The sequence below is a fragment of the Myxine glutinosa genome, chromosome 7 (genome assembly GCF_964187855.1).
Source record: "Myxine glutinosa chromosome 7, kmMyxGlut1.1, whole genome shotgun sequence".
NCBI classification, from domain to species: domain Eukaryota; kingdom Metazoa; phylum Chordata; class Myxini; order Myxiniformes; family Myxinidae; genus Myxine; species Myxine glutinosa.
Genome location: NC_136267.1, coordinates 133050246 through 133074723, shown reverse-complemented (window position 1 = coordinate 133074723; position 24478 = coordinate 133050246). Strand labels below are relative to the sequence as shown.

Below are 24478 nucleotides of genomic sequence, written 5' to 3'. Positions count from 1 at the left end.
AAGTGCAAAAAGTGTTTTTTCCACACTAATACAAGTGCAAAAGTGGTTTCCTGCACCAACACAAGTGCGAAAAGTGTTTTTTCAACACTAACACAAGTGCGAAAAGTGGTTTTTCAACACTAACACAAGTGCGAAAAGTGTTTTTTCAACACTAACACAAGTGCGAAAAGTGGTTTTTCCACACTAATACAAGTGCAAAAGTGGTTTCCTGCACCAACACAAGTGTGAAAAGTGGTTTTTCAACACTAACACAAGTGCGAAAAGTGGTTTTTCAACACTATCACAAGTGCAAAAAGTGTTTTTTCCACACTAATACAAGTGCAAAAGTGGTTTCCTGCACCAACACAAGTGCAAAAAGTGGTTTTTCAACACTAACACAAGTGCGAAAAGTGGTTTTTCAACACTATCACAAGTGCAAAAAGTGTTTTTTCCACACTAATACAAGTGCAAAAGTGGTTTCCTGCACCAACACAAGTGCGAAAAGTCGTTTTTCAACACTAACACAAGTGCGAAAAGTGGTTTTTCAACACTATCACAAGTGCAAAAAGTGTTTTTTCCACACTAATACAAGTGCAAAAGTGGTTTCCTGCACCAACACAAGTTCGAAAGGTGGTTTTTCAACACTAACAGAAGTGCGAAAAGTGGTTTTTCAACACTAACACAAGTGCGAAAAGTGGTTTTCCAACACTAACACAAGTGCGAAAAGTGGTTTTTCAACACTAACACAAGTGCGAAAAGTGGTTTTTCCACACTAATACAAGTGCAAAAGTGGTTTCCTGCACCAACACAAGTGCGAAAAGTGGTTTTTCAACACTAACACAAGTGCGAAAAGTGGTTTTTCAACACTAATACAAGTGCGAAAAGTGGTTTTCCACACTAATACAAGTGCAAAAGTGGTTTCCTGCACCAACACAAGTGCGAAAAGTGGTTTTTCAACACTAACACAAGTGCAAAAAGTGGTTTTTCAACACTATCACAAGTGCAAAAAGTGTTTTTTCCACACTAATGCAAGTGCAAAAGTGGTTTCCTGCACCAACACAAGTAAGATAAGTGGTTTTTCAACACTAACACAAGTGCGAAAAGTGGTTTTTCAACACTAACTCAAGTGCGAAAAGTGGTTTCCTGCACCAACACAAGTGCTAAAAGTGGTTTTTCAACACTAACACAAGTGCGAAAAGTGGTTTTTCCACACTAATTCAAGTGCAAAAGTGGTTTCCTGCACCAACACAAGTGTGAAAAGTGGTTTTTCAACACTAATACAAGTGCAAAAGTGGTTTCCTGCACCAACACAAGTGCGAAAAGTGGTTTTTCAACACTAATACAAGTGCAAAAGTGGTTTCCTGCACCAACACAAGTGCGAAAAGTGGTTTTTCAACACTAACACAAGTGCGAAAAGTGGTTTTTCAACACTATCACAAGTGCAAAAATTGTTTTTTCCACACTAATACAAGTGCAAAAGTGGTTTCCTGCACCAACACAAGTGCGAAAAGTGGTTTTTCAACACTAACACAAGTGCGAAAAGTGGTTTTTCAACAGTAATACAAGTGCAAAAGTGGTTTCCTGCACCAACACAAGTGCAAAAAGTGTTTTTTCCACACTAATACAAGTGCAAAAGTGGTTTCCTGCACCAACACAAGTGCGAAAAGTGGTTTTTCAACACTAATACAAGTGCAAAAGTGGTTTCCTGCACCAACACAAGTGCTAAAAGTGGTTTTTCAACACTAACACAAGTGCGAAAAGTGGTTTTTCAACACTAACACAAGTGCGAAAAGTGGTTTTTCAACACTATCACAAGTGCAAAAAGTGTTTTTTCCACACTAATACAAGTGCAAAAGTGGTTTCCTGCACCAACACAAGTGCGAAAAGTGATTTTTCAACACTAACACAAGTGCGAAAAGTGGTTTTTCAACACTATCACAAGTGCAAAAAGTGTTTTTTCCACACTAATACAAGTGCAAAAGTGGTTTCCTGCACCAACACAAGTGCGAAAAGTGGTTTTTCAACACTAATACAAGTGCAAAAGTGGTTTCCTGCACCAACACAAGTGCTAAAAGTGGTTTTTCAACACTAACACAAGTGCGAAAAGTGGTTTTTCAACACTAACACAAGTGCGAAAAGTGGTTTTTCAACACTAACACAAGTGCGAAAAGTGGTTTTTCAACACTATCACAAGTGCAAAAAGTGTTTTTTCAACACTAACACAAGTGCGAAAAGTGGTTTTTCAACACTAACACAAGTGCGAAAAGTGGTTTTTCAGCACGAACTCAAGTGCGAAAAGTGGTTTTTCAACACTAACACAAGTGCGAAAAGTGGTTTTTCCACACTAATACAAGTGCAAAAGTGGTTTCCTGCACCAACACAAGTGCGAAAAGTGGTTTTTCAACACTATCACAAGTGCAAAAAGTGTTTTTTCCACACTAATGCAAGTGCAAAAGTGGTTTCCTGCACCAACACAAGTAAGATAAGTGGTTTTTCAACACTAACACAAGTGCGAAAAGTGGTTTTTCAACACTAACACAAGTGCGAAAAGTGGTTTTTCAGCACGAACTCAAGTGCGAAAAGTGGTTTTTCAACACTATCACAAGTGCAAAAAGTGTTTTTTCCACACTAATGCAAGTGCAAAAGTGGTTTCCTGCACCAACACAAGTAAGATAAGTGGTTTTTCAACACTAACACAAGTGCGAAAAGTGGTTTTTCCACACTAATACAAGTGCAAAAGTGGTTTCCTGCACCAACACAAGTGCGAAAAGTGGTTTTTCAACACTATCACAAGTGCAAAAAGTGTTTTTTCCACACTAATACAAGTGCAAAAGTGGTTTCCTGCACCAACACAAGTGCAAAAAGTGGTTTTTCAACACTAACACAAATGCGAAAAGTGGTTTTTCAACACTATCACAAGTGCAAAAAGTGTTTTTTCCACACTAATACAAGTGCAAAAGTGGTTTCCTGCACCAACACAAGTGCGAAAAGTGTTTTTTCAACACTAACACAAGTGCGAAAAGTGGTTTTTCAACACTAACACAAGTGCGAAAAGTGGTTTTCCAACACTAACACAAGTGCGAAAAGTGGTTTTTCCACACTAATACAAGTGCAAAAGTGGTTTCCTGCACCAACACAAGTGCGAAAAGTGGTTTTTCAACACTATCACAAGTGCAAAAAGTGTTTTTTCCACACTAATGCAAGTGCAAAAGTGGTTTCCTGCACCAACACAAGTAAGATAAGTGGTTTTTCAACACTAACACAAGTGCGAAAAGTGGTTTTTCAACACTAACACAAGTGCGAAAAGTGGTTTTTCAGCACGAACTCAAGTGCAAAAAGTGGTTTTTCAACACTATCACAAGTGCAAAAAGTGTTTTTTCCACACTAATGCAAGTGCAAAAGTGGTTTCCTGCACCAACACAAGTAAGATAAGTGGTTTTTCAACACTAACACAAGTGCGAAAAGTGGTTTTTCCACACTAATACAAGTGCAAAAGTGGTTTCCTGCACCAACACAAGTGCGAAAAGTGGTTTTTCAACACTATCACAAGTGCAAAAAGTGTTTTTTCCACACTAATACAAGTGCAAAAGTGGTTTCCTGCACCAACACAAGTGCAAAAAGTGGTTTTTCAACACTAACACAAATGCGAAAAGTGGTTTTTCAACACTATCACAAGTGCAAAAAGTGTTTTTTCCACACTAATACAAGTGCAAAAGTGGTTTCCTGCACCAACACAAGTGCGAAAAGTGTTTTTTCAACACTAACACAAGTGCGAAAAGTGTTTTTTCAACACTAACACAAGTGCGAAAAGTGGTTTTTCCACACTAATACAAGTGCAAAAGTGGTTTCCTGCACCAACACAAGTGTGAAAAGTGGTTTTTCAACACTAACACAAGTGCGAAAAGTGGTTTTTCAACACTATCACAAGTGCAAAAAGTGTTTTTTCCACACTAATACAAGTGCAAAAGTGGTTTCCTGCACCAACACAAGTGCAAAAAGTGGTTTTTCAACACTAACACAAGTGCGAAAAGTGGTTTTTCAACACTATCACAAGTGCAAAAAGTGTTTTTTCCACACTAATACAAGTGCAAAAGTGGTTTCCTGCACCAACACAAGTGCGAAAAGTCGTTTTTCAACACTAACACAAGTGCGAAAAGTGGTTTTTCAACACTATCACAAGTGCAAAAAGTGTTTTTTCCACACTAATACAAGTGCAAAAGTGGTTTCCTGCACCAACACAAGTTCGAAAGGTGGTTTTTCAACACTAACAGAAGTGTGGAACGTAGTCTTGCAACACCAACACAAGTGTGGAAAGTGGTTTTGCATCACGAGCACAAGTGTGGTAAGTGGTTTTGCAACACGAACAGAAGTGCGAAAAGTGGATTTCATCACTAACATGAGCGCGAAAAGTGGTTTTGCAACAATTACACAAAGGCGAAAAGTGGTTTGCAACAATTACACAAGTGCGAAAAGTGGTTTTGCATTGCCAGCACAAGTGTGGAAAGTGGTTATGCAACACCAACACAAGTGTGAAAAGTGGTTTTCAACACTAACATAAGTGCGAAAAGTGGTTTTCAATGCAACCACAAGTGCGGAAAGTGGTTCTGCAACACTAACACAAGTGTGGAAAATGGTTTTGCAACACGACCACAAGTGGGAAAAGTGGTTTTCAACACGAACACCAGTGCAAAAAGTGGTTTTGCATTGCCAGCACAAGTGTGTAAAGTGGTTTTGCAACACCATCAAAAGTGGGGAAAGTGGCTTTGCATTACTCACACAAGTGTGAAAAGTGGTTTTCAACACGAACACAAGTGCAAAAAGTGGTTTTCAACGCCATCACAAGTGCGGAAAGTGGTTCTGCAACATTAACACAAGTGTGAAAAGTGGTTTTCAACACTAACACAAGTGTGAAAAGTAGTTTTCTACACTAACACAAGTGCAGAAAGTGATTTTGCAACACTAACAAAAGTGTGGGAAGTGGTTTTGCAACACTAACACAAGTGCGAAAAGTGGATTTCAACAATAACAAGAGCGCGAAGTGATTTTGCAACAATTACACAAGTGCGAAAATTGGTTTTGCATTGCCTGCACAAGTGCAGAAAGTGGTTTTGCAACACCAACACAAGTGCGGATAGTGGTTCTGCAACACGAACACAAGTGTGAAAAGTGGTTTTGCATCACTTGCTCAAGTGTGGCAAGTGGTTTTGCAACACAAACGGAAGTGCGAAAAGTGGATTTCAACACTAACAGGAGCGCGAAAAGTGGTTCTGCAAACAATTACACAAGGGCAAAAAGTGGTTTGTAACAATTACACAAGTGCGAAAAGTGGTTTTGCATTGCCAGCACAAGTGTGGAGAGTGGTTATCCAACACCAACACAAGTGTGAAAAGTGGTTTTCAACACTAACATAAGTGTGAAAAGTAGTTTTCTACACGAACACAAGTGCGAAAAGTGGTTTTCCATCACCAGCACAAGTGTGGAAAGTGGTTTTGCAACACCAACACAAGTGCGGAAAGTGGTACTGCAACAATAACACAAGTGTGGAAGGTGGTTTTGCAACACAAATAGAAGTGCGAAAAGTGGATTTCATCACTAACAGGAGTGCGAAAAGTGGTTTTGCAACAATTCCACAAGGGCGAAAAGTGGTTTTGCAACAATTACACATGTGCGAAAAGTGGTTTTCAACACTAACACAAGTGCAAAAAGTGGTCTTCAATGCAACCACAAGTGCGGAAAGTGGTTCTGCAACACTAACACAAGTGTGGAAAATGGTTTTGCAACACGACCACAAGTGGGGAAAGTGGTTTTCAACACGAACACAAGTGTGTAAAGTGGTTTTGCAACACCAACAAAAGTGGGGAAAGTGGCTTTGCAATACTCGCACAAGTGCGAAAAGTGGTTTTGCATTGCCAGTACAAGTGTGGAAAGTGGATTTCAACACCAACAGGAGCGCGAAAAGTGGTTTTGCAATACTCACACAAGTGCGAAAAGTGGTTTTCAACACTAACACAAGTGCGAAAAGTGGTTTTCAACGCCATCACAAGTGCGGAAAGTGGTTCTGCAACACTAACACAAGTGTGAAAAGTGGTTTTGCATCACTTGCTCAAGTGTGGAAAGTGGTTTTGCAACACGAACAGAAGTGCGAAAAGTGGATTTCAACACTAACAGGAGCGCGAAAAGTGGTTTTGCAACAATTACAGAAGTGCGAAAATTGGTTTTGCATTGCCTGCACAAGTGCGGAAAGTGGTTACGCAACACCAACACAAGTGTGATAAGTGGTTTTGCAACACCAACACAAGTGCGGAAAGTGATTCTGCAACACGAACACAAGTGTGAAAAGTGGTTTTGCATCACTTGCTCAAGTGTGGAAAGTGGTTTTGCAACACGAACAGAAGTGCAAAAAGTGGATTTCAACACTAACAGGAGCGCAAAAAGTGGTTTTGCAACAATTACAGAAGTGCGAAAATTGGTTTTGCATTGCCTGCACAACTGCAGAAAGTGGTTTTGCAACACCAACACAAGTGCGGATAGTGGTTCTGCAACACGAACACAAGTGCGAAAAATGGTTTTCAACACTAACACAAGTGCGAAAAGTGGTTTTCAACGCCATCACAAGTGCGGAAAGTGGTTCTGCAACACCAACACAAGTGTGAAAAGTAGTTTTATACACAAACACAAGTGCGGAAAGTGATTTTGCAACACTAACAAAAGTGTGGAAAGTGGATTTCAACAATAACAAGAGCGCGTTATTGTTGAAATCCACTTTTTACTCTTGTTTTAGTGATGCAGAACCACTTTCTGTACTTGTGTTGGTGTTGCATTACCACCTTCCGCACTTGTGTTAGTGATGCAAAACCACTTTTCGCGCTCCTGATATTGTTGAAATCCACTTTTCGCACTTGTGTTAGTGTTGCAGAACCACTTTCCGCACTTGTGTTAGTGTTGAAAAACCACTTTCCACACTTTTGATAGTGTTGCAAAATCACTTTCCGCACTTGTGTTAGTGTAGAAAACTACTTTTCACACTTGTGTTAGTGTTGCAGAACCACTTTCCGCACTTGTGATGGCGTTGAAAACCACTTTTCGCACTTGTGTTAGTGTTGAAAACCACTTTTCGCACTTGTGCTGGCAATGCAAAACCACTTTTCGCACGAGTGACAGACACATTGTATAGTGCTGCCCGATAAACGGGCTTTTCAGAGTACACGAGTTTGGTTTTGCTGAATAAAGAAACTCGGATGAATTCCAGTCTTTTGTCGCGTCAATCCTTTCAACTCGCGTAGGAGCACAGCTCCTTCAGGGTGACAGATTGTACAGAGTGACAGATTGTACAGAGTGACAGATTGTACAGAGTGACAGATTGTACAGAGTGACAGATTGTACAGAGTGACAGATTGTACAGAGTGACAGATTGTACAGAGTGACAGATTGTACAGAGTGACAGATTGTACAGAGTGACAGATTGTACAGAGTGAAAGATTGTACAGAGTGACAGATTGTACAGAGTGACAGATTGTACAGAGTGACAGATTGTACAGAGTGACAGATTGTACAGAGTGACAGATTGTACAGAGTGACAGTTTGTACAGAGTAACAGGTTGTACAGAGTAACACGTTGTACAGAGTGACACATTGTACAGAGTAACACATTGTACAGAGTTACATATTGTACAGAGTGACAGATTGCACAGAGTGACATATTGCACAGTGACATATTGTACAGTGACATATTGTACAGTGACAGATTGTACAGTGACAGATTGTACAGTGACAGATTGTACAGTGACAGATTGTACAGTGACAGATTGTACAGTGACAGATTGTACAGTGACAGATTGTACAGTGACAGATTGTACAGTGACAGATTGTACAGTGACAGATTGTACAGTGACATTGTACAGTGCCATTGTACAGTGACAGGTTGTACAGTGACAGGTTGTACAGTGAGAGGTTGTACAGTGACAGATTGTACAGTGACAGATTGTACAGTGACAGATTGTACAGTGACAGATTGTACAGTGACAGATTGTGCAGTGAAAGATTGTGCAGTGAAAGATTGTACAGAGTGCCAGATTGTACAGAGTGCCAGATTGTACAGAGTGACATATTGTACAGAGTGACATATTGTACAGAGTGACATATTGTACAGAGTGACATATTGTACAGAGTGCCAGATTGTACAGAGTGCCAGATTGTACAGAGACATATTGTACAGAGACATATTGTACAGAGTGACATATTGTACAGAGTGACATATTGTACAGAGTGACAGATTGTACAGAGTGACATATTGTACAGAGTGACATATTGTACAGAGTGACATATTGTACAGAGTGACATATTGTACAGAGTGACAGATTGTACAGAGTGACAGATTGTACAGAGTGACATATTGTACAGAGTGACATATTGTACAGTGACATATTGTACAGAGTGACATATTGTACAGAGTGACAGATTGCACAGAGTGACAGATTGCACAGAGTGACATATTGTACAGTGACATATTGTGCAGTGACATGTTGTACAGAGTGACATATTGTACAGAGTGACATATTGTACAGAGTGACATATTGTACAGAGTGACAGATTGTACAGAGTGACATATTGCACAGAGTGACATATTGTACAGAGTGACACATTGTACAGAGTGACACATTGTACAGAGTGACATATTGTACAGAGTGACATATTGTACAGAGTGACATATTGTACAGAGTGACAGATTGTACAGAGTGACATATTGCACAGAGTGACATATTGCACAGAGTGACATATTGTACAGAGTGACACATTGCACAGAGTGACATATTGCACAGAGTGACATATTGCACAGAGTGACACATTGCACAGAGTGACATATTGTACAGAGTGACACATTGTACAGAGTGACATATTGCACAGAGTGACATATTGCACAGAGTGACACATTGTACAGAGTGACATATTGTACAGAGTGACACATTGTACAGAGTGACACATTGTACAGAGTGACACATTGTACAGAGTGACACATTGTACAGAGTGACACATTGTACAGAGTGACATATTGTACAGAGTGACAGATTGTACAGAGTGACAGATTGTACAGTGACAGATTGTACAGTGTCAGGTTGTAGTGTCAGGTTGTACAGAGTGACAGATTGTACAGTGACAGATTGTACAGTGTCAGGTTGTACAGTGTGACAGATTGTGCAGTGACATGTTGTACAGAGTGACAGATTGTACAGTGTCAGGTTGTACAGAGTGACAGATTGTGCAGTGACATGTTGTACAGTGTCAGGTTGTACAGAGTGACATATTGTACAGAGTGACATATTGTTTAGTGAAATATTGTACAGTGACATATTGTACAGTGACATATTGTGCAGTGACATATTGTACAGTGACATATTGTACAGTGACAGATTGTACAGTGACAGATTGTACAGTGACAGATTGTAGTGACATATTGTACAGTGACAGATTGTACAGTGACAGATTGTACAGTGACAGATTGTAGTGACATATTGTACAGTGACATATTGTACAGTGACATATTGTACAGTGACATATTGTACAGTGACATATTGTACAGTTACATATTGTACAGTGACATATTGTACAGTGACATATTGTACAGTGACAGATTGTACAGTGACAGATTGTACAGTGACAGATTGTACAGTGACAGATTGTACAGTGACAGATTGTACAGTGACAGATTGTACAGTGACAGATTGTACAGTGACATATTGTACAGTGACATATTGTACAGTGACATATTGTACAGTGACATATTGTGCAGTGACATATTGTACAGTGACATATTGTACAGTGACAGATTGTACAGTGACAGATTGTACAGTGACAGATTGTACAGTGACATATTGTACAGTGACATATTGTACAGTGACATATTGTACAGTGACATATTGTACAGTGACATATTGTACAGTGACATATTGTACAGTGACATATTGTACAGTGACAGATTGTACAGTGACAGATTGTACAGTGACATATTGTACAGTGACATATTGTACAGTGACATATTGTACAGTGACATATTGTACAGTGACAGATTGTACAGTGACAGATTGTACAGTGACAGATTGTACAGTGACAGATTGTACAGTGACAGATTGTACAGTGACAGATTGTACAGTGACAGATTGTACAGTGACAGATTGTACAGTGACAGATTGTACAGAGTGACAGATTGTACAGAGTGACAGATTGTACAGTGATAGATTGTACAGTGACAGATTGTACAGTGACAGATTGTACAGTGACAGATTGTACAATGACAGATTGTACAGTGACAGATTGTACAGTGACAGATTGTACAGTGACCGATTGTACAGTGACCGATTGTACAGTGACCGATTGTACAGTGACCGATTGTACAGTGACAGGCTGTACAGAGTGACATGTTGTACAGTGACAGATTGTACATTGACAGATTGTACAGTGAAAGATTGTACAGAGTGACAGATTGTACAGAGTGACAGATTGTACAGAGTGACAGATTGTACAGTGAAAGATTGTACAGAGTGACAGATTGTACAGAGTGACAGATTGTACAGAGTGACAGATTGTACAGTAACAGATTGTACAGAGTGACATATTGTACAGAGTGACATATTGTACAGAGTACTGAACGTCCGTGAACTATCTGAGCATCTACTGATGAATATCTGAGCACTACTGTGAACATCCTGGAAATACTATCTGACCTAAAATGTTTATTCCAAATCCAGCTCTTATATTTACCCTGATCCATCTGTCAACCACCTTTTGGCAACCAGCCAGATGAGATACAGATCATCTGTTTTTCATTTTGGATTACTAATGTTCCAGCTGAATCGAAATGACATGTCCCCAAAAAATTGATGAAATTATTGTTAAAAAATGAAGTCATTCACAATATTACTCAATAAGACAATCGAATATGTACAGTACCATTCATAACATACAAGAACTTCCTTTGGAAAAAAAGCAATTATTTATACTAGACTCAAGTTATGGAATTCGTTTGAAGTTAGAAACTATTGGTGTTAATCCTACTATTGATTTGTAATTGGTCACTGGCTTTGACAAATATACAAATATTTATTAGGGACCTGAGGCATCAAAAAGCTACATATATCGAACAATTTCAAATACAACAACTCGCCGCAATCAGAGCATTTAAATTGCATCATATTTGGCAATAAATGTGAATTGTTGCTCCCAGCTTGCCGGCTCCATGCCAGAAGACGCCATTTGTATTTTTGCCTTATTCATCACGACCTCATTTAGAATCCCGTGCGGGCATGGCCAACTTGCTAATAGCTTTAAACACAATCCCAAAGGTTTATTATTAGAGAAGTATATAATAAATTTATTCAATAACTGATAGTAAATGAGTGATATTGCATACCAGCTGATTCCTCCTCCACCCATTTGTGTTCCTTTGTGTTTGGTTCGCTTCAATTTGTCCACCTCGTTAGTATTCTCAACAAAGTTATCTTATTTCACAATATTTATGTGTCTGCATATTTTTTTATCACAAACCATTATAATCGGGGCCTGAAATTTTACAAGTCATCCTTTTATGCATCATATTGTACAGTGACATCCTTTTATCCCTGGTGTTGGGCTAGCGGCTAGGGTGCCGGCTTAGGATCCTAGCATCCTGGGTTCGAATCCCGGTCGATCGCTGCATTAACGCCAGGCGGTGTTGACTCAGCCTGTCATCCTTCCGAGGTCGGCAAATTGAGTACCAGTTCACTGGTAATTCCCTGCTTGTCGTTAAAGGCGGCAAAAAGGGTTGGCGTCAGGAAGGGCATCCGGCCGTAAAACATTGCTTCAAAAAGGGGACCGAAAAACAACAACAACCACAGTTCCCGAAAAAGGCCAACCCCTGCTTGCGGGGAAAAATGGCCTGTAAAGGTGTTTTTTTTTTTTTTTTTTTTTCTTTTATGCAGGTTCCTCCACTATTCTCATAACAAGGTGCATGTTTCTTGTGTCCGATTGATTCAAGAGTGGAAATAAACTCTCACTCTCCCATGATACCCTGTTTCACATGGACACAATTGGGCTATTGATTTATATTCCTCCCTAAACCTACGTAATTAATAAAATGGCAAAGAGGATCACAAGGTAATGATGTTTTGGGCTTTATAAGAGTCCAATTAAATTTCACCGTTTGTTCACTTTTAAGCACAAACCTACTGAGCAATGTCAGTGGTGCATTTTATTCCAAGATACATTTGGCCTAGAATGTTCAACTTTATTGCAATCAAAAACTGTCCAAGTAACATTATACCAAGAATGACAGATCGAAAACTTCATGTACGAGAACTTTGGTGAGAAGATAAAAAGGTTTTGGTGGCCAATTCAGCGAGAAGATCTGAATAGACTGTACAGCCGGTAGAAGACAAAGCTGCACATGAGGACTGTTCTGCTATCAATGCCTGCTCGACTTCCCCGTCACCATGGTCCATTTCTGCTCGAAACCGATCGACCAAGTCCTTCCAAGCATCTCCGGATTTGCTTTGGCTGGATTGCGTTGAGGCCTGGATTTCCACAGCTCTACGAAAGAGCTCTGCTCGATAAGTTGCGCAGAGCTTTGGGTAGATTTTAGTGGCTTGTGAGAGAAGAACTGGTGGCAGCTGCCAGAACAAGGAATGCCACAGATTTGGAGTAGTAATGAGGCTTGAGGTCACTGGGTCAACAGAAGTGTCCACGGCTGTGGTGACAGAGGCACAAAGAGCTGAAAGTGCAGTTGGCATCTTCGACAAACAGTGCAGGCCTGCTTCAAAACTCAGCTTGCCTGCCTCAATACCCCTTTTATTGCCTTCATTCTCAGATTCATGGGAAGGAGCCTGGCTGGGGATACGAGGAAGCTGCAATAGTCGATTGCGTAGTGCAAGACCAAAGGCCTGAATGAATGGAGAAGGGGCTGCAGTGTGCATGGCCCTGTGTGGACTATCTGCTGCTCGCAACAGCTGCAATGTGGCAGTTATGCGAGCCTCCCGAGCAACCTGTTGGAAGGAGCAAAAATACCGGTTGTTACATTTACTAAGTCCTCAAGACCGATTGTTGATTTATGCTTAACACCTGCAATCTCTTGCGTCTTGCATTCACACTCCAATTGCACACCACTGCCACATACTCACCATCTCCACATCAAACGTTTGTGGGTCGAGGCCCAATTCCTGCAGAACTACTTTCTGCACCACCCAATCATTAAGGTCCTGAGGCCACCCTGTGCCAGTCTGTAATGATGACATCAACAAGGAGAGGGCAAGCAAGCGGCGGGCATGTGCCAGGTGGGCAAACTTGAGCTGCAGAGGGTGGTGACGAAGAGCCCGGTCCACAGCCCTACGAAGCCTTGGTCTTGTCTGACAGTGGGAGTAGACTTTCTGTTCATCACAGAAGATGCATAACACACATCACGTTAAAAGCTAACACACATCACATTAAAAGACCAGTGCACGGCTCATGGTGCTGAGATACACCTCAGTGCACAGCTCGTGGTGCTGAGATACACCTCAGTGCACGGCTCGTGGTGCTGAGATACACCTCAGTGCACGGCTAATGGTGCTGAGATACACTTCAGTGCACGGCTCGTGGTGCTGAGATACACCTCAGTGCACGGCTCGTGGTGCTGAGATACACCTCAGTGCACGGCTAATGGTGCTGAGATACACTTCAGTGCACGGCTCGTGGTGCTGAGATACACCTCAGTGCACGGCTCGTGGTGCTGAGATACACCTCAGTGCACGGCTCGTGGTGCTGAGATACACCTCAGTGCACGGCTCGTGGTGCTGAGATACACCTCAGTGCACGGCTCGTGGTGCTGAGATACACCTCAATGCACGGCTCGTGGTGCTGAGATACACCTCAGTGCACGGCTCGTGGTGCTGAACACAGGCCTTCATGTCTCGGACGTACTGCTCGAATAATTTGTGGGCTGGGAATGCAAAGGGGAGATAAGCCCGGTGCAATACGGTAATACCCTCGCGAGTCGTGCAGCGAATCTAGAATTGAGAAGTCGTCACCGAGGTTCCATAATATGGTGCAATCAGAACACAAATATTTGGGAAAATACCAGTATTTGTACGAAGACAAATGTGTTGAGAAGAAAAGAGTACATAAAATTTTCAACTCTGTTTTGGGTCTTTGGGGTATTTTGGGTCTTCGCGGTATTTTGGGTCTTTAACAGTCTTCATGGTCTTTAACAGTCTTCAGGATTTTTAAGTCTGCAGGGTCTTTTGGGTCTTCAGGGTCTTTGTGGTGTTTTGGGTCTTCAAGAGTTTTGGGGTATTTTGGGTATTCGGGGTATTTAATTTTTTTGTATACAAGATTGAGGCTCCACCCAAATTTTCAACTCTGACTGTCATAACGGTTAGAATACGTTGCAGACTACTGGACCAAGAAAACCAAGAAGGCTAATGGTGGCTGCAAAGCTAGATGGACACACATTGAGTTCTTGTATTACACCAAGTGTCAGGTGTTTGTTACCCTGCACATACAATGTGAAAAGCGGGGTTAAGCAAATGGTTCATGTCTGTCCGTCCGTCTTATCAGATTATAATCGAAGAACAACTTCTTTAAAGGTCCACATACTCAGAAAATAATGTTTAGTTTAATGAATAGATATGGCTTAACTTAACACTTAATCGTTGTTTTCTTGAATAAATTTGGAAGGGAGATTTTAATGTTTGTTGGTGTTCTTTTACGCTCGATTGGCCTCTCACCCACAAATTGCGATTTGATAAGGTCATATATCATGTGACCTGCCACATCATCTTGATACTTTTGCTGTGGTGCTTGTGTTTACATGTGGCCTACATACAATCTGAACTCTGAAAAAGTATGTACTCCGAATGCCACCGACAGTGCCAATAGAAAGTCTACACCCCCTTTCAAAATTTTCACCATATGTTGCCTTATAGCCTGGAATTAAATTGCATTATATCAGACTTTTTTCCACCTTTAATTACAATTTTAAAAAATTAATGAAAAACACAAAAGTTGAATATTTTAGTTGGATAAGTGTCCACCCCACTTATAATAGCAATTGTAAATTATCTCAGGTGTAACCAATCACCTTCAAAATCACACACCAAGTTAATTGACCTCCACCTGTGTTAAATTGTAGTCATTCTGATTATTTCAAAATAAAATCAGCTTTTCCTGCAGGTTTCCTCCGCTAGGTAGTGCATTTCACAGCAAAGACTCAACCATGAGCACCAATAAGCTTCAAAAGACCTCTGGGATAGAGTTGTGGAAAGGCACAGATCAGGGGATGGGTATAGAAATATTTCAAAGGCCTTGGATATCCCTTGGAGCACAATCAAGACAATCATTAAGACATGGAAGGTGTATGGTACGACCAAGACCCTGCCTACATCAGGCCGTCCCTCCAAACAGGATGACCAAACGAGGAGACTGATCAGAGAGGCCACCAAGAGGCCAATGGCAACTTTGAAAGAGCTACAGGCCTTTATGGCAAAGACTGGTCACTGTGTGCATGTGACAACAATATCCCAAGCACTCCACAAATCAGACCTGTATGGTAGGGTGGCAATAAGGAAACTATCACTCAAAAAGCCAACCTTGAGCCCTATTTGAGGTATGCATAAAAACACTCCAGAGATTCTGAAGCCATGTGGCAAAAAGTTTTGTGGTGTGATGAACCTTTTTTGCCTAAAAGCAAAAAATTACGTTTGGCACAAACCCAATCACCCAAAGAACACCATCCCTAATATGAAGCATGGTGGTGGCAGCATCATGTTATGGGAAGTTTCTCATCAGCAGAGACTGAGGCATTTGTCAGGATAGAGGGAAAATAGATGGAGCAAAACACAGAAAAATCAAAAAGGAAAACCTACTGCCCTCTGAAAGAAAGCTGAAATTGGGATGGAAGTTTACCTTTCAGCATGACAATGATCCGAAGCACACAGCCAAAGCGACACTGGGGTGGCTACGGAACAAAAAGACAAATGTCCTTGAGTGGCCAGTCAGAGCACTGACCTAAATCCAATCGGAAATCTTTGACATGACTTGAAGATTGCTGTCCATCAATGCTCCCCACACAACTTGACCTTGAACAGTTTTGTACAGAAGAATTGGCAAATACCACCCAATCAAGGTGTGCAAAGTTGGAGAACTATCCCAACAGACTCACAGCTCTAATTGCTGTAAAAGGTGCTTCCACCAAGTATTAACTCTGGGGATGGACACTTATCCAACCATTATATCCTAGTTTTGTGTTTTTAATTAATTTTCTGATATTTGTAGAATTTGTTTTTCACATGGAAGTTGTGAGTTACTATGTGTAAATAAAGGTGGAAAAGGTCTGATTTAATGCAATTTAATTCCAGGCCATAAGGCAACAAAAGGTGAAAATTTTGAAAGGGGTGTAGACTTTCTATAGGCACTGTATATACTTAAACACTGTGTGGGGTATTGTGTTCTATGAAATCTCTAGTGTTGAGCAGCAGTGAACGAGCTACAAGCCAGTGCTGATAATGATTCTGCCACTTGTTTTAAATAATAAATACACTGGCTTGTTTTGACGAAGTACTCGAGGAAGCGAAGTATTATGCTGCATCAGGGAGGAATTAACACCTCCATTGTTCTGACAGTTTTGCTAATCACTGTAGTTGATCTAGCTTCATCCTGTACTCTAAATCGACTTATCTATGAAAAAAAAAATGCGAAAATTAGCCAACTCGACTTGTACTCCACATCGACATAGGTCGACAGATATGGTACAAGCATCCCCCACGAGCCTTATCAGTCAATAAACAAATGTTGAATGAAAATGAAAAAAGGATTTTAAAGAAAAGAGAACTGTTTAAAAATAAATAAATGTTGGCTCCTCCATGAGCTTCGACGTTATATCCAAAATAAATAGATTATTATACCATACCTCCATGTGCCGGGCCCAAGTGAATGCCCGGGCAACTTGTACCTCTCCTTGAGGCCTGGCTCCAGCCAGAACATCGACGAAGGCTCTGACATCAGCACCCAGAGATGGCATGGCATCACCTACGTATCACTGACATTGACAAAATAGATATATATGACCACAGGTATATCACTCATCAATTTCCCTTCCAGAAATTATGACATAAAACTCAACGTTTAAACGTTTCTCAGACACAAGCACTTCAGATGTATGTCCCATCAGTATTTTGATTTTCATGCTGAGCAAGTTGTTGGTTTTATATGAGATTTACCACAAAACGAATGCCCATTTTATATATCTGGGCAACAGTAAATAGTTTCCAAAATCCTTTGTAGGAGTCAGTCCTGGTCGTGAATGGTCATCGTCATTATACAGAAGTAAAAGGTGATCAGGTTTAAACTTCCGATCGTTCCATCAATAGGGTTGGTATTAGTCACAACTACTTAAAATAATTGAACATAATTTATTGTGGGATGTATATGTTTGTTGGGTAGTCATGGTAAAATTTGATGAGAGGAGAACCAATGTTTGGCCAACCTGCCCTTAAGTTAATCCATGTGATGGTGAAGTTACCACAAACTGAGGAAGGCTATTCCATTTCTCAGTTACTCTTTGGCTGATACTTTTATTGTTCAGTACGTTCCGTTCATACTTTTTTGTATTACTTCTACTTTTCATTCCAATTATCCCCATTTATTTATCCTCATAGAGTACAGTAATCTCTGTAGCCGCTGCCAACGCAATACATTTGTTTGGGGTAGGTGTCACAAGAGGATTGAGTAAAACTGAAATCGACGACCTGGACAGCATTTGCTCGAGTACCACGATAGCATGGTTACCATGGAGACCACCATGTTGTGACCGCCAAGTGGTTTAAGCACTCAAGCAATCACTCCAACTAAACGGTTCATACGGAACGGCTGCCTTGGCAAGCGATAAGCCATTCACCTCGCCACCAAAGGGGGATGGAGGTTATGTTTTCACCCCTGTCTGTCTGTCCATTTGTTTGTTTGTGAACAAAATATCTCGAAAAGTTGTGGACGGATTCGGACGAAATTTGGCAGAGATGTAGCGTATGTGACGAGGACAAAATTATTAGATTTTGGTGAAGATCCGGATTCGGATCCGGCTACTAGAATTTTTTAAGTGATTCTTCACCAATGGGAGACGGGGCCAGAAACGATACATAGCGGAATATCTCAAAAAGTTGTGGACGGATTCGGACGAAATTTGGCAGAGATGTAGCGTATGTGATGAGGACAAAATTATTAGATTTTGGTGAAGATCCGGATTCGGATCCGGCTACTAGAATTTTTTAAGTGATTCTTCACCAATGGGAGATAGGGCCAAAAACGATACATAGCAGGATATCTCAAAAAGTTATGGACGGATTTGACAACAATTATTGGTGTATTGGTTGGGTGTCTGACAAGGACAAATACATACGATTTTGGTGAAGATCTGAATATAGATTCGGATATGAGAATTATTAATTTTTAAGTCAGTCTTCACCATTGGGAGATATGGCCAAAAATTATATATGGCAGGATATCTCAAAAAGTTATGGACGGATTTGGACAAAACTTGTTGACAGGTTGTGTGTGTGACAAGGATGAATCGATTCAATTTTGGTGAAGATCCGGATCCGGCTACTAGAATTTTTAAAGTGATTCTTCACCATTGGGAGATAGGGCCAAAAACGACACAGAGCAGGATATCTCAGAAAGTTAAGGACGGATTGGGATGAAACTTGGTGGACCGTTTGTGTGTGTGACAAGGAAGAATCGATTCGAATTTGGTGAAGATCTGAATATGGATTCGGATATGAGAATTATTTAATTTTAAAATGATTCTTCACCATTGGGAGATAGGGCCAAAAACGATATATAGCAGGATATCTCAAAAAGTTGTGGACGGATGATTTTGATTAAATGTGATTCTGCATTGCGATTTTCTGGTCTTCTCTGGGATACAAAACGTAAACTGTTCACCTGGTGGAGGAAGTTGGGAATAGTTGGGAATAGTTGGGAATGCAACACGCACATGGACCAAACTGACAGTGATACACTTTACATTCTCACATTCAATGGTCAAACGGTCGCATATTTGTAGCATCTTCGACAGGATAGAATAACTTTATTGGAGGAATAAATGTGTAAATCATCAGTGATTGTTTAAAAACACAAACGGAAAATGCTGAAGGTTACACACCTCGTCATAAGAGGAAGTTGAGCTACGATGACTGCCAAGCGTGGAGTTTGACGAAGAAGAAACATCTAAACAGGAAGTCCAAGATTAAATAAAAGGCGCGAAACAGAATAAAAGGCGTAAAAAACCCTTTAAGAAGTCTTACTGCATCTATATTTAAAGATTTATTACTGCACCTTGTAATAATCTGCAGCTGCATTGCGAAGTCTAACAAAGCATATTTTAAATAAATAAAGGGAAACAATGAAACAGTACGCGGTTATACACCTTAACAATTCCTACATGCATCATAAAGTCAATAAAGCTTGAGGATAGTATTATAGAAAGACTGCCACCGCAAGCGCGTACGCCTCCATCATGGAAACATTCACCGCTTAATGAGCATCAATGAATCGTGATCACGGGTCTCAACTAGTATTTCTTATTATTAAATTCGAGTAAATTTAGTGATGAAAATCTGTTTGGTAATGAAAACACCAAGCTGATAATTTGGATAATGAAGTTTGCTAAATCTTGGGTGTGTTGCAACTTGCATTACCAATACCAACTACAAGGGGTACTCGGTAGAGCGCATATCTCCAGCTCCGCTAGACTGAACTGCAATGCGATAATCAACTTCACAGAAACCCATCACGGTTGCCTGTCCAACTCACGATTTTAAGAGAAAATAGTCAGCAATAATAGCAAGGATCTGTCTAACCTCCGTAGTAAAAACACTGCTTGAGAGAATGCCACGCAGTTATTTGGGCGGTGTATAAACAACATATTGATACCTCTATTGTTTTTTGTTTTTTTGTTTTTTTTGTTTTTTTTGTATACTGAATCGAGGCTCGTGAAAGAGCTAACATTTATTTCACAAACAAATCAACCAGACAAACAAAATATACAAAAAGAGGGAGCGGAAGACAAGATGTGGCCTATCTTCACACATGCGATGCTTCACACATGCACCACAAGGCCCTTCACACTTATCGACTTAATATTGTTTTAACTGTCGCTTTGGTCAAATTACACTTTGGTAAAAACGTTCACATGGCAACCCCATTGCATAAGAAGGCAGAAATAATTGGGCTTTAGAATGGTCGGTATTACAACAACAACAACAACATGCATTTTAAAGGCCATTTTCCCTGCTAGAGCGGGGGTTAGCCTTGCGGTCCCCATGACAATCCTCTCCATTTTGCCATATTTTCTGCATCTCTCCTTGTTAACCCCCTTGCCCGCATTTCTTCTTCCACCATCTTCAGCCAAGTCTTTCTCGGTCTTCCCCGTCTTCTACTTCCTTCTACATTCATTTCCATCACTCTTCTAAACCAGTCACTTTCATCCTTCCTCAACACATGACCAAACCATCTCAACCTGTTCCTCTTCACAGCATCAATCACAGGCTCTATTCCCATCATCTTTCGCAATTCATCATTTGTCTTCCTCCCTCTCTCAACGATACTCCGCACATCCGTCGAACCATTCGCATTTCCACCCTTTCCAACCTTCGTTGCTGCTCTACGTTCATTACCCATGTCTCGCTCCCATAAATCATAACACTTCTCACACATGCAGCATACACCTTTCCCTTCAGCTTCAACGACACCCCTCATCATCAGCACGCCACTCAATTCCCGAAACTTCTTCCATGCACATCTCACTAAAGCAACCGTTGCCGAGTCTGATCCACCTTCTCCATTCAGCATGTCTCCGAGGTAGCAAAATGTTTTCACACCTTCCAGCTTCACGCCGTCTCCAAGATCCAACTCAACATTTCCTCCATCTGCAGCTCCCTCTGTGCACACCTTACATTTGAATGTAGCTGCCACACTGGTTAATGACCCTCTCAGACCACTACATTTTTGATGAACCCACTCAGCGCACATTGTACACTGAATGGAGTTCACTCCGACACCCTTCCTACACACAGCACAGGGCCACTTCCCAGTTCTTTCCACCTCACCACATGCTTTACCACTTGCCATCACCTTCGTCTTTCCAATATTCACCTTCAGACCTTTTGTCTCCATACATTCCTTCCACGTGTTCATCTTTTCCTTCAGTCCATCCATACTTTCCGCAATCAACACCAGATCATCTGCATACAACAACTCCCACAGTAAACCCTCCTTTACGTTCTGAGCCAGCACCTCCATCACAGCTACAAATAGTAGTGGACTTAGTACCGACCCCTGATGCACTCCCACCTTCACCTCAAACTCACCACTGTTCCCGTCCTTCGTCCTTACAGCTGTGCGCGCTCTTTTGTACATTGTCATCACTACTCTGATCAACCATTCCTCCACTCCTAACTTCCTCAATGCCCATGTCAATACTTTACGTGGAACCCGATCGAATGCTTTCTCCAGATCAACAAACCCAAGAAACAACTTCTTCCTCTTCTCCATGTACTTCTCCTGCAACTGCCTCACAATGAAAAGCACATCTGTCGTTCCTCTTCCTGGCATGATTCCAAACTGCATTTCGTCGATCTTCACTTTCTTCCTTATCCTCCTCTCCAACACCCTTTCCAATACCTTCATTCCATGCTCCTATAACTTTATCGCTCGGTACGAGCCACACTCTAGAGGGTCACCTTTCCCCTTGTATAGAGGGACGAGGGTACTCAGTTCCCAAACCACTGGAATGCGGCCTTCTTTCACCACCAGATTACAGATCTCTGTCATTCTCTTCACACCCCAATTTCCTGCTGCCTTCAACATATCTCCCACAACTCCCTTCGGCCCTCCCGCTTTTCTACCCTTCATTGCTTTTATCGCTTCCTCAACTTCCTTCTCAGTTATCTTCTCTGCCGGTCCTAAAACTGGGTTACTCTCTATTTTGCCATCCCATTCATTTTCTGTATTCAACAGCATTTCCATATATCTTTTCCATCTTCCTTTAATTCCATCTGGGAATCGGTATTCGGTATTCTCATACCGTAATTGTAAACCCACGGGCACTTCTTTGAGAAAGTCGGCAACATATCCTTTCCTATGTGTTTTTGTATGCTGAATCCAAAAAACAATGTTGCCAAGCTGAATTTTGAAGTTAACATGCCCAAAATGCCAAAATGCAAAATGGCCACCAATTCACACTAAAAAGCTTATATTTCAGCTACTAAAACTAAACAATGTAGTAAGTTGATTTTGGTGGCTATACCCACATTTTTGGGGACAAGAAAGTTGATTAAGCCAAAATAAATTCTTATTATGGCCACCATCTTGGATTTCAAGATGGCCACCATGGTCAAACAGGTATGATTTCTAATATATCAGAACTTGTAAGCCATCAAAAGATTAATTCTTGAAGCAATACATCCACTTTTATTCTGCCAAAAAATCTAGCCATGATGATAACTTTTCACATTTCATTCAATAGTTGTGCAGTTATTTTATGATACCGTACATATGCAATTCAAGACGTTTATGTAAGTTTTCAGATTTAAGTTTGGTTTATGCATGTGAGGTCTTGGTTAACATCAGCACAGGTACATAGTCCAGTACAAGGAAGTTTTGCTTTCCTGCACTTGCACCGGAGATTTCTGCAGCCAGTTTTGCATTGGCAATGAATAATTTCCAAACAAGCTTGGGGAATTGGCTCCAAGGACATAAGGATGGGTACAAGATCATTCTGTTCAATTTGCCATCCCATATCTTCTGGTTTGGGCAGTCTCTGTATGGCAATATTTGCCTGTCGCCACACCATCACCTGAAAGTGCACTCTTTGCATATGGAAACTGAAGGCATCACTTGTTGGTGGCAACTTTTCTGGACTGTCAGTGAGAGCAAAGAGCATATGGCGGGCCTCATCAAGTGAATCCACTGCAACCTTGTAAATCTTGCACATGAAACACTCTGCTTGTTTCATAGCATCACTTGTCAGTTCACCAAATTCAACATTCAAAAGAAGGTCAAAGTGATGCTTAAAGATTTCCCATGCTGTTTTTTTGGAATGGCCATATACAAATGAAGTAGTGTCTGTGCCGGTCAAAGCATGGAATTGAAGAATGGCTTTCTCAGATCCTTTAGGCAGCTTCTCAAACACTTCACGCAGGGGTATGTATTTTGGTTTTCTCACTGTCCCAGCCATCAACCATACTTTGCACATGCAGGAAATTTAATGTCGATGAGCCAGCAGAATAATAAGGACATCAACATCCCTTGAAACAAGAACAATGTTGTCCATAGCCATCTCTTTGCTCATGTGAATGGCATGCAAAATGAGTCTAGTATCCCCTTCTTCATGGTTGGCTGTGAGATTGGTCAAATTGAGACCTTGATTTGAGCTTATGACCCCTTCCTCATCAGAGAAACCACCAGCAACAACAATTGTTTTCTCTTGATCTTGAGTTTGAAGCATCAGTTCATCTGATATGAACTTGGCAAGGTCAACTTTATTTTCAGGAAGAGCAAGAAAACTTTCCCAATTGTTTGGAAGGGGAACATTGCGATCTTCGATGACTCGACGAACAGCATGAGTACTTCTGTTACGTCTTGATCGTGTGGATGCCTTGATTGATATTTTCCGGTATCTGTCAAATACTACATCGATCCTTTTGTTTGCACTTCCTTTTTGCAACACACATTTCATAAATGTATCTGCCACATGACCAAATGTTTTGGCCTTGTCTGGCTTTCCAAGTGCTACAACCAGTGCTTGGCCATCAATAATCAATCCTGATTCTCCTTCAAGTGTGATTGATGGTGGGCAAGTAACATGCTGTGTCAAGACATCGGCCAATATTGACTTTGTACCAGTTCTGAGAGATTTGTTCATTTCACAAAGTGATACTGGTACTGGCATGAGTTCATGTCGTAATATTACTTTCATGTTGACTTCCCGACCACCTTGGTAAGCAACAAGGAGACGGTGCAGGATACTTCGATCTTCTTTAAGAATGGTCTGCTTGGCAGTGTTCTTGTCTTGCATCTTTATTTCATACAGGGTTGCAGATACATTATTCTTGTGAATAGGACCTCGAAATTTATAGTTCTATTTTATTTTAGATGGTGGCCATAATAATAATTTATTTTGGCTTAATCAACTTTCTTGTCCCCAAAAATATGGGTATAGCCACCAAAATCAACTTTCTACATTGTTTAGTAACTGAAATATAAGCTTTTTAGTGTGAATTGGCGGCCATTTTGAATTTTGTCATTTTGGGCATGTTGACTTCAAAATTCAGCTTGGCAACATTGTTTTTTGGATTCAGCATACAAAAACACATAGAAAAAGATATGTTGCCGACTTTCTCAAAGAAACGCCCGTAGATTCATTGATTGACAACTTTTGGAAATATCCGACCAGTCTATTTAATGAAGAAGAAGAAGAGATGACCCAGTACCGACTAAAGAC

At 40.8% G+C, this 24478-nt stretch overlaps 2 protein-coding genes across 2 annotated transcripts in view; both read right to left on the bottom strand.

Annotated features, from left to right (window-relative positions):
• LOC144893007 (uncharacterized) overlaps positions 1-24478 on the bottom strand; it is an 812187-nt gene that overhangs the window by 563541 nt on the left and 224168 nt on the right. The gene's annotated exons all lie outside the window — the stretch shown is intronic.
• Positions 12110-19354, bottom strand: LOC137431667 (uncharacterized). Its single transcript, XM_068123250.2, has 5 exons — positions 19312-19354; positions 19139-19203; positions 16889-17017; positions 13125-13370; positions 12110-12989 (listed from the first exon to the last, which is right to left on the bottom strand). The coding sequence occupies exons 3-5, from the start codon at positions 16997-16999 to the stop codon at positions 12294-12296; spliced, it is 1053 nt and encodes a 350-aa protein (XP_067979351.2). The 5' UTR covers positions 17000-17017; positions 19139-19203; positions 19312-19354; the 3' UTR covers positions 12110-12293.